The sequence below is a fragment of the Dysidea avara genome, chromosome 4 (genome assembly GCF_963678975.1).
Source record: "Dysidea avara chromosome 4, odDysAvar1.4, whole genome shotgun sequence".
NCBI lineage: Eukaryota > Metazoa > Porifera > Demospongiae > Dictyoceratida > Dysideidae > Dysidea > Dysidea avara.
Window position 1 is genome coordinate 36202013 of NC_089275.1, and position 10917 is coordinate 36212929.

General features: G+C 38.4%; 1 protein-coding gene across 2 annotated transcripts in view; it reads right to left on the reverse strand.

The window, feature by feature from the left end:
* Positions 1-10887, reverse strand: part of LOC136254845 (structural maintenance of chromosomes protein 1A-like) — a 155410-nt gene extending 144523 nt beyond the window's left edge. The window contains exons 1-17 of one of the 2 annotated variants that reach the window (XM_066047607.1): positions 10632-10887; positions 10252-10328; positions 10100-10203; positions 8802-8841; positions 8620-8700; positions 8495-8562; positions 6667-6943; positions 5708-5812; positions 5474-5559; positions 5157-5310; positions 2572-2741; positions 1768-1812; positions 1170-1232; positions 972-1044; positions 475-552; positions 387-427; positions 146-248 (exon numbers count right to left, since the gene is read on the reverse strand). In XM_066047607.1, coding sequence (XP_065903679.1) covers positions 146-248; positions 387-427; positions 475-552; positions 972-1044; positions 1170-1232; positions 1768-1812; positions 2572-2741; positions 5157-5310; positions 5474-5559; positions 5708-5812; positions 6667-6943; positions 8495-8562; positions 8620-8700; positions 8802-8841; positions 10100-10203; positions 10252-10328; positions 10632-10740 — 1674 coding nt within the window. In that variant the 5' untranslated portion in view covers positions 10741-10887. The remainder of the gene's footprint in view (positions 1-145; positions 249-386; positions 428-474; positions 553-971; positions 1045-1169; positions 1233-1767; positions 1813-2571; positions 2742-5156; positions 5311-5473; positions 5560-5707; positions 5813-6666; positions 6944-8494; positions 8563-8619; positions 8701-8801; positions 8842-10099; positions 10204-10251; positions 10329-10631) is intronic. The other variant, XM_066047606.1, reaches the window with a different exon arrangement.
* Positions 10888-10917: the final 30 nt, after the last annotated feature.

The window sequence follows — 10917 nt, forward strand, 5'->3', positions numbered from 1 at the left end:
GACTGAGACTGAAGATTACCATTCATCACTAAATAGACTGATGACCATGGCAAATCACCATTGAGAATGTAAATGTAAACAGGATTTAATGACTATTGCTCCCATCACTGAATTACCACCATGTGACATACATACACATTAGTACCTGGTCCTTCATAAACTGAATACAATCCTTCCCAGTCTTCTCTGTGTCCACCACAATAGAGTCCAGGTCCCTTCCAATAACCTTTGTGATTGCCACCGAGTATCTGTGTGTAGTCAATATGTAGTCAACAGAGTATCAGTGAGTGACTATAAAAACTGTAATAATAGCAATGTGCCGGAACAGGTAAAAGTTATATAGCATAACATTCCTGTTTACAGTTATACAGTAAGGCATTACTTACTTCCTATTAGCTGGCTCACAAAGATCTATCAATCTGCCATACTAAAGAAAAAGGGTATATAGTACTATATAAGGTAATCATAACTGACCACTCCAGGGAACAGCCTCTTCATACTATCCAACACTTCAGCCCTCTTCTGTTCACGAGCACTTTCTTGTCGATCAACCTGTAACACAGACAAGTACAATTGCACTTTGTACATAATCATGAAAGTGTGCCATACACTAACAAGTAATGTATACATACTATATGCATATGTATATGTACCCATTTACTTGGCCGCACCTTCAATAGCAGCCGCACTAGAGAGTGATGCCACAATTGAATTCTAATAAAGGCTTAAACATCATTTTCAAGCATCAAGTGGTGGCTGATTTTGAATAGTCGCCACATCGATTTTTGGAATTAAGGTCATAAATGTTATGGTATCTAACCAAGTAAATACAGTATATAAATAGCGTGTACATAATTATATTTTTGCTTTGCATCCATAAACAACAGCACACACTTGTACAGGTACACACACACACACACTTTATTGTACAATTGTATGTACAAAACATATTATACACTAGTAAATCTTACCCCAGCATCCCTCAGCTGACCCTGGGTCCTCTCTAGGGCATCATTTAGTTCACGATATCTCAAGTTGGCCTCACTTTATATACAAAAATGACATAAACAGCTCACTGAAGAACATAATTATGCTAACACATAGGTACCTCACTCTTTACAGATACAACACATTAGTAAGACATTATGTAAACATGAATTGTTCCTTACTCAATTTCCCGAGATAAGGTTTCATGTTCTTGTTTTAGTTTGTTGAGTGTTTGGACATTAGTACTGTGGAGGATTACACATTATAACAATGCAAAGAAATGTATACACAGATACACTACACATCAACATACTTTTTATCAATGTGCTATGTTCCCTACTCCTATTGAAAATTACTAATTTTTTTTGTGTACTAGCTTGTATAGTAAGGATCATCATAAAGGGTTGGGATTTTCTGCCCAATAATATCCCCAAAACCAGTCTCATTTTCTTTCACAGCAGCTTGGCAGTACTCAGATGTAGTAACAACACTCTGTACATGCTGACTAGCATTGCTATTTGTAATAGCGTGTACTATATGCAGTGATATGTTTTTAATAGGAGAATGTCAACCGAAGAAGTCTGAAGTATATAACACTCTGGTACTTACAGTACCACATGACAAGGTGTACATCTGTGTACACTAGTGGTAGGAGGTAGACATAACAGAATGTTTAGTAATGAAAGTTTTTTTTGATATCAAAGACATGTGCTCATTCTCCTCTTGAATGAAACACATCAACTGAGACACTACCCTAGCAAATTAACACACAATACTTACGCGATGTAATTTTCCAACTTTTCTATCCTCTGTTGATGTTGTGTCCTATAACAACAACAAACTGATTACATACACACATCAGTAACTACTATACTCAGTAGAATTGTGAACGCAGTGGTCAGTGTGGTAAAATAATTATTTGTTCCATTTTATAACCGTGTAGGCTTGTTTTTCTGCAAAAGTATGGTTGCAAGAGTATACCAGGCTGTGTATATTTATTGACCGCCCACTCAATTAGTCAATCGCTCTTTGCAAACGGTCTGGAATCCCACTAAAAACGCTGTATGAGAAGCTAGTTTAGCTGTTTTATAACTACTTGGCTTCCTTTTTCACGAAAGGGGTTAGTGGCAAAGCTGTAGAAGACCTTGTAGACTTGGCCGCCCACGCAATCAAATACATTATCATTACAAATGCAATCTACACTCAAACTTTATACTCCTCCTCCTCCCTGTTCTGAAGAATTCAAGAATAAGTTATAATATCCGTATATCGGCTACAGGAATGGGCAAATAATCGGTATCGGTAAATGTGAAAATATGCATATCAATGTAACACTAGTTAATGTAAAAACATATTCTCTCACCAGCTGCTAGTATACTTGTCTAGTGGCAATAGCTGGTCTAAAAGTGCAAGCTAGCCAAAGAATTGACTCAAGAAATATAATGGGAATAGAATTCTAAAGTGCCTAGTACCCTAAGTTATAGCCAGACTAACCATTCACTTCCTGGTGATAAATTGTAACACATTATATATTAAAAATCAGGCGAGACTGCATAGTGATATTATTGGAAGGTATAAACGTACTCTTGTTCCTTCAGCTGAGCATGTCGTTGTTCCAGTTCCGTTTTCTTCATCTTAACTTGCTCCAGACTCTGTTCTGATGTCTGCTTCTCTTGTTCCAGCCTCATCAACTGCTGGCCCAGTCCAGCGGTCTTCCTGCTAGCCTTCTTCTTAAGCTTATGATACTCCTTCACCTATTGTATGAGATGGTATTTATTCTCCATGAAACACATACATATGACTACACGAAGAAAACCAGTTCTATCACTATACAGTGCACAGCTGTATTACGCATGGATATTTCAAGAAGTTTATGGGTTATCCTACAACTGCAATTAATCATCTAAACAACATGCTTGTGTCTCTGATGTAAAAGTACAAGCAATGAGTTGCGTGTAATATACATATAACACATACATATATGATATAATTGCAATGATGTCAATGTTGAACATTTTTTAATGATAATCACCAACGCGGTGTGCTGGCTTCTTAGCTACATTTGATACATGGCTAAGTATAAGCTGCAAGTCTACTATCATATCTATCAAAAATACTGTTTAACCCTTCAAGGAACAAAGCCCAATATATTGGGCGCAAGTACATGGACTGGTATAAGCCATTATAACTACTTATCAGTACACAATAGAAAGAATTCGCTAACACCATGATACTCACCATGAAATCCTGACAAAATCACACAAAGTATCGCTTCGTTGTAAAGAAAATCTCCGCTGCTAGGCCGCCCAGAAAAAGTAGCTCTTCCATTATCATTCACCATTACTCTACACCTGCTACTTTGATCGGCCATATCTTGACAGTAATTTGTCCTAGCGCATCAAACTAAATGCCATTAGACTCAGCATGTGATGGCAATTCGATTTGTATACAAAAAATCACATGATTACCTCATGAATTTGCAATAAAGAAATAACAAAGCGAACTTTCAGTGGAGATGACATCGCCCGTTCATCGCTTCATATCACAAGTGCTGTTTTGTGTAGAACAAAACTGTTGCGATATTATTGTTGTGTATGAAATTACCATTAAGTCAATGCCAAACAATAATCCATCTTCGTTATACAGAAGACCACTGCCTTCCTTATAACACAAAGTTACGCGTTCCTCCATACTTGAAAATTAATCCGGTCCTCGAAGGGTTTTAATTAAGTGGGGATCGTTCCACAAGTGACGCACACTGCCTGATGTTATGCTGCATACTTCTAAAAACCAGGCAGCCATGCAGTTAATACTTTTCCATTCTAACTAAATAGGCAATTAATCAACCATGTATATTTTATTCATGCTATAGCTATTATTAATTCAGCTAGATATTTGGATTTGTAAACATTGTAATTTAGCATATTTCATAATTCATGAATTATTCTGTAATTACGTTGCTATGTGCTGCTAACAAAGCGTAACTATAACAAACCACTTTAAACAGCAAATTATGCACAGAAGTATCTTCTCATTTGTTTTATAGTGTGCCTATCGTGTTTTCTCAAGCAAATTATTTAGAGAAAGCCTTGAGGCTGCCCTTCATTTTTGTTCACGTAAGTATGGGTAACGCCCCCCTTTCAACTCGAACGATACGCTATCTCTGGTAGCCTAAGAGGCCTTCAACGTTGCTTTGAAGTTGTTAAACGTCTGGTTTAAAAATCATCCTAGAGGCATCTTAAGTGACAAAAATCAATAATATCAGTCCATCTAACATGAAATATAGCATTAAAAACAAGAGCCACCATTTTACGACACAAACTCACCAGTGGGATGTGCCTTTTAGGGATTCTGACGAGCGTGTTCCCTCTGCACCTTGTCTTTCCGTTTATCTTCAATCAGGTTGGTTCAAGCATCGAAACCATACCGAGGCATTAATTTTCCATATCAACACTTTTCCAGCAGCATATTCTTATGCCACAGAATTATTTCAGAGCTGGATTCCAGAAGCGCTTCTGCCACTTCAGTCCCGGCGCTACTATAAGAGGTATACTATCTGCAACTTCGCAATTGGGATCTAGTTTCACAATAGGCTCATGACAACACCCATCAAATAAAGATTTAGGTGGACTAATATTGATAGAGTACAGAGACCACACCCTAGCTATTTACTTAATCAATGACCTCACACCTTATTACTTGGCTGACTTGAGATACTCTAATACAACAGTCGCTCTACTAATACAACAGTATGATATTCTAATAGAGCAGTCACAAGTTACACTGTACTATAACAAAAACTACACAAACTAGTCTTTTTTTTTAAATCGTCAATTAAAAATGAAGTTAGAGATCTATGCAATAAAAATTTGTGAAACAAGAGGTGAATGATGGTATTACAGCATAGCTCGGTGAAAAAGTCCCTACTTTGGCATAATAAGCTAATGTGCCAAAGTAGGGACTTTCCCACCGAGCTATGCGGTAATACCATCATTGTTTCGCTACTTTTTTATCGCATAGATCTAACTTCATTTTTAAAAATTGCCATTTTTTAATACTTTACTTCTAAAAAACATACTAGCCGGCTGTTATATAGATTACTAGGTAGGACAATGGAAAAGCATCTTCACATTTCCAACCAAGCCACACTTATTGTTTAATCACATCACCTGGGAGTCCATCAGTTGCAGGTCATCTTCCTGACTACCTCCCTCCCCTTCAAACTGGTTCATGGCACGTTGCACCTCTTGCAGCTCCTCCTCTAATTGAGCAATCTCTTGTTGGTGTTTCTTCTGTGACTCCACTGCTTTACGATGAGCCTTCCTATATGGTGGATAGTGTACAGCAATATATAATACAATATGTGTACAGGTTTGACAGGTCAAATACCCCAATACAACAGTCACAGAACTGCATGGGGCTTACCCTATTCTCTTGTAATGCAAGTTAACATCAATACAGACACATGCAAACAATGTTATATTACTTGGTTGCTTCAAGTCTCTTCGTAACATGAGAGGTAGCCTCTTTGGCATTGATGAACAGTGGACGCTTCTTGCTCAGCTCAACTTCCTATTAGATAAGTATGTGTATATCAACATGATTAACCAGAAGCTTTATTAACGAGCAAAGGTGTAGTTTGTATATTCTTGACCTATGTGTGTATGAACATATCGTTACGTATGTAGTGTTTTTACTATAGAAATACACAAAAATGTACCTTGTCTCTGATCTTCTTCTCCACAGTGTTCGATTCACGTGTCTGTTTAGCTGATGCTTGTTTCTTAGCCTTCAACTGTGCCTCAGTCCTATCCCGTTTGTTTATCTACATTGGTCAAGCACAACAGAAGCACATAGGAGAACCATCAGACGTACTGTATGCACTACCACATACATCACGAGTGCACATCAGGAATTGGAACAATACCCTTTAAAGTCTACCGTGATACATAAAAGAAGATACTGAAGACAATGTATAGCCATGATGTGGACAGGCACACACAGCGAGTAGAGGTGTACCAATAATCGGATCGGCTGCAATATCGGCCGCCAATATGGCATTTTTTACCAATATCGGTATCGGTACAGAACAACCGATATCACTACCGATATTTATACAGTAGCAATAGCTTGTACATAAACAGATTATGCATTGGTTTTCTGCGTTATTTATGTGGCTCTTTAGTGCCAGTGGCTTATTGTTCGCTCTGCAACAAGCGCTACGAGAAGCCATATAAATACACACGATTCTAGTGTTTGTTGCTGGAAAGCCTATCACAGTCTTTACAAATGAAGCAGTTATAGAGTACCTTTGTAATAAAGAAGGGTCACAGGATGACCAAGGAAACTTGCTGTACCAGCTTTCTCACGAGCTATTAGAATGCAGAGTAATGCAGAAATGTCCGTTTTAGGCTTCATGGGAGTATACATAAAAATGTTAGTGTGTACCTAATTGAATGCACAATAGAAACCCAAGCTGTATACCTCAGTATAGCAATGAATACATGTACATGTTGTTGTAGGGTAGATAAATGTACACTTTTGTTTGCTTAAAATATTAATGCAAATATTGGATCAACTATCGGTTATCGGCTTCTTTGGTTACATCAATATCGGATATCAGTACATTCCAAAAACCCATATCGGTACACCTCTAACAGCCAGACAGTACATACATACCAAATCATTAAGGTTCTTCTGATGATTCTTCAGTTCATCACTGAGGGTCTCAATCTCCCTCTCATTATGGTACAACTTGAACAACTGCTCCTCTAGTTGTCCTGTGCTCAGGTCATCTTGGAGTTTCTGGTATCTGTCTGCTTCTTCCTTCTGTGCTCGAGCCTCTTTCTTCTCCATAGTGATACCCTTCTTCTTGTGGTAGGTGAATGTCGTGTCTTCTTGAGTTTTTGCCATCATTGCCTTCTTTTCTTCAAACTCTTGAGCCAACTCTCCCGACCTGTAAAGCATGTTTACACATGTATAGTGGGCTACTATATGGTACATAACACAAGAAAATTAATTAGCTGGCATAAGCATGTAATGAACTAATTTTACTAATGCAGGTCCTAGAGGTAGTGCGGTGTAATGAAAGGTAAAGTACAGAGAAGATTTTATCAAACAGATTACCATACAGTACGATAGTACTGCATATTAGGGATCATGGAATTTGGGGCTTCCTAGCCAAAAAAATTCACCCAAAAACCAGCTTTACAATTCCATCCTGGCACCTTGGCAGTATTGGTTAGGTATAACCAAGCCCAAAAGTGCCTTCGGTATGATCCTAAAGGCTTCCAATAAATAGTTACAAAATTTTTACAAAAAAATTATTCTATGGAATTTTCTACTGCCTGCCTACCTGCCTGATTCCTTCAGGCAAGTGTAACTCGACAACAGAAAAGGCTATGGGCTTGATTTTTTCACTGTTCAACATCGCTTCGTCCCAAAACGTGCCTTTTGGCATACCACAGTACGTACAATGCACGCATCATGGACTTACCTTTGTCCTCCTTTGTGTCCCATTTCTTTTGCTGACAGCCCAAGGTGTCGATTCGCGGTAGCGTGATGCATGGCTTACGTTTGTAAACGGGAATCATCCGTATTTTCTGTGGTGACTGGACTGATTGTAGAGATGATTCTAACACTTTTCCGTTTGTAACGTGTGTAATGGGCTGAACATAGCTGAAAGTGAAGCGTAATGGCTGCTGCACTTTCGAGGCAGTAATTGATAGTTGGGGGTGTGTGAATCGTTGTGGTGACTGGATTGCTGCAGAGGCACTTCTTCTACTGTTTTTCATCTGTAGCGCTGTGTAACGGGCTGGACATAGCTGAAAGTGAGCGTAATGGCCACTGCACTTTCAAAGACTTTGATAGCTGTGGCGTGCGTTCAGACGAAAACATTAATTCTGGCGTCCTCCTTTCTTTTGATGTGGTATGCGTGGGTTCACCAGCCATAATAATGTTACAAAAAAGTAAACAAACAAGTTTAAGGAATTTTAAGTTCGATTAGGGATCATAGAAAAAAAAGTAGGGAAACAAGGGAGGTCTATAGGGATTAAATGTTCACTAGTATATCTGCAGGTGTAGGCGACCTCTCTTGTTTCCCTATCTTTTTTTTTCTATGATCCCTTAAAATTTCAAATTTTTCCTTAAACTTGTGGGTTATATGTACTGTACATGTATATATTAGAGTTGCAATTATACAGTGTGTAGATGTATCGATATATTGCCTCTGCTGTATCATGAAACAGCAATATATTACACGATACAAAGTGGAGTCTAAACAATGGTGTATGTTGCTTTTTTAAGGGAAATAAATGACATTTTTTTTCTTCAACATACCAAACACGGCGTTGATTGTCGGCCATATTATCAAGCCACGATATGTTGATATGTCACGATACGAGATATATCGATATGGTTTGACTTCATATCAATTCAGTGATATTATCTTAAAACGATGTGATATGTGATATATTGTTGTATCTCTAGTACATATGTCTCTATGTACCTGCTGATTTGTTCAAATAGTTGAGTACGTTCCTTAGGAGTCTTCATGGCAATGGACTCCACAGCTCCCTAAAGTATAATGTATGGATACAAATACTATCACGTACATCATCACTTCATGCACACCTGGAACACTAGAAAGTTGCGAGCCTTGATCAGAATCCCAATGGACTCCAACTTTTGTTGATAATGACTAGCAGTAACCACCTGAGTGAGTATGTAGAAGATTAAACATGTATACACACTCACGCATGCACACACACACAATATTCTACACATCACAATTCTATTACAACATTCATACAAACCTTGCCTCCAATTTTGTACTCAGATCCTGAACCAATAATCCTGTAAAAATATGTACAATGACACGTGTAGTAACTGACATCAATAGACCGTATTCCAAATGACGTCACATAAAGTTTCTATTTGGGGGACTCGAGTATTATGACCAATGGCGATCGAGATTTCGAAGATTGATATAGAGGCTAACCATAGATAATAGACACCCCTACCTGGATAGGAAGCACACGTATAGTGCCCATACAAAACTACGGTTCTATCCGCGTTTCGCGCCTGTTGTTTTCAAACACTCCTTTTCATTTGAAGATTCTGTTTTACTGTCTGGATACAGCTCGGTTGCTTTAACTAGTAAGTTTAGTAGATTGTTTCTTGGGTGGCGATTGGCCTACTACTGGTATAGGCGCTTCCGTATAAAAAGTATTTGAACATGTTTGTGAAAATGGCGGGGTGAACAAGTTTAGTTTAAGGCTGATGCTTATTACTAACTAATGCTAGGTGTACTGGTATGTGTTTCATGGTATATTCGCTCCAGTTTAGTCAAGTTCACAAATCCCGCCTCTCGTATCAACCTTTCGTGCTTGTCAAACTTCTAGCTAATACACATCAGTACACCCACTATGAATAGGCCAAACCTTATATTCCATAGCGGTAGCCACCAGTAAGCAAAACATGTTCTTATAAAATATACTCCCGGTACTATGTACAGTATAAGGGGCGCGAAGCGCAGATAGATTAGGTGGCGTTTAGAAGTTTCCACTCCAGTATGGGGTGTCTATTATCTATGGGCTAACAAACAATATATCAAGGCGAAACTACCAGGTTTGGTTATTACAGCAAAGAAATAATAGTATTTCTTCTAAACTTTGAAAACCAGCTGAAAAATTCTAACCCGGCATTAGAGAATAGATTTTATACCCTTATAACTGTACCTGTTAGTTTTAGGCCAATATCTTCTTCCAGGATTGAATAGTGATTTGAATCTTTTAAAGCCCCATTGGAACTCTCACTCGAAATTGTTAGAATATCCCAAATAGCCACGGCCATTTTATTTCGTGACGCCATTTGGAATACGGTCTACACCGAGATAGAACTGTACTAGTTCAGTTATCAATGTATTTAGTTTTACTCAGTAGTTACTCTTTGGGTTCATTCAAACTACTAACAGGCTAGGCCATCACACATACAATGAATAAACCCACCACACGACGTGCACATAATACAACATGCAAATCAAAGCCATTAAAAGCAAACCCTATGGCATTTCATGGACACAATTACATAAGTCTATACAACAACCACTCACAGTCTGGTGAAATGTATTTCATTGCCATTATTCTCCTTGTACACAGCAGTGACATAAGCTCTGTTAGCCACCGGCCTACCAACTGATGCTCCACAAATTAGCTCCTGTAAGTGTCTCAATTACACTTCATCCATCACTAACACTTAACTTACCTTTAAACTTCTCACTCGGAGATTTGCTGTCTTTTCACCAAGCACAAAACTGACAGCGTCCATTAGATTGGATTTACCTAAAACAAAATGTGAAACACACATGTGTGTGTGTGTACTGTTCACAAACCTAGCATACAATCACCACAGGTCTGCATGCGGCTTGGTTGTTCAAATAGGTATATTGGTGCTGGTTTAAGATTAGCACTTCCTACAGGCTTTATCTACTGTAAGGTATATATTATCTTTGACTGTATACACCTTCATCTAAACCTGAGAGACTAGATATTACTATGGTGCAAATGTGTGCCATTAAGAGACTGGTTTTACAACCTTGTCATTTCTGTTATCAAGCAAAACATGCTACTATCCATACAACTCACCGGCTCCATTAGGTCCAATAATGGCGGTAAACTTTCTGAAGGGACCAATGACTTGGTGTCCCTTGTACGACTTGAAGTTTTCCAATTCTAGACGGTCCAACGATCCCATTGTTACTCAGCCGCTTCAGTGACTAGTACAAGAACGGCGCCGATAGATTTCGCTGTCTTTTGGCCTTCTCGCGATTCTTCTTGCAGCTGACAAACGTGCCGCCAAATCTTCTCAAGGATTTCAAAGTAATTTACGTGGCGCCTAAATACTAAGTAAATACCAAGAGTATTTTCTGAA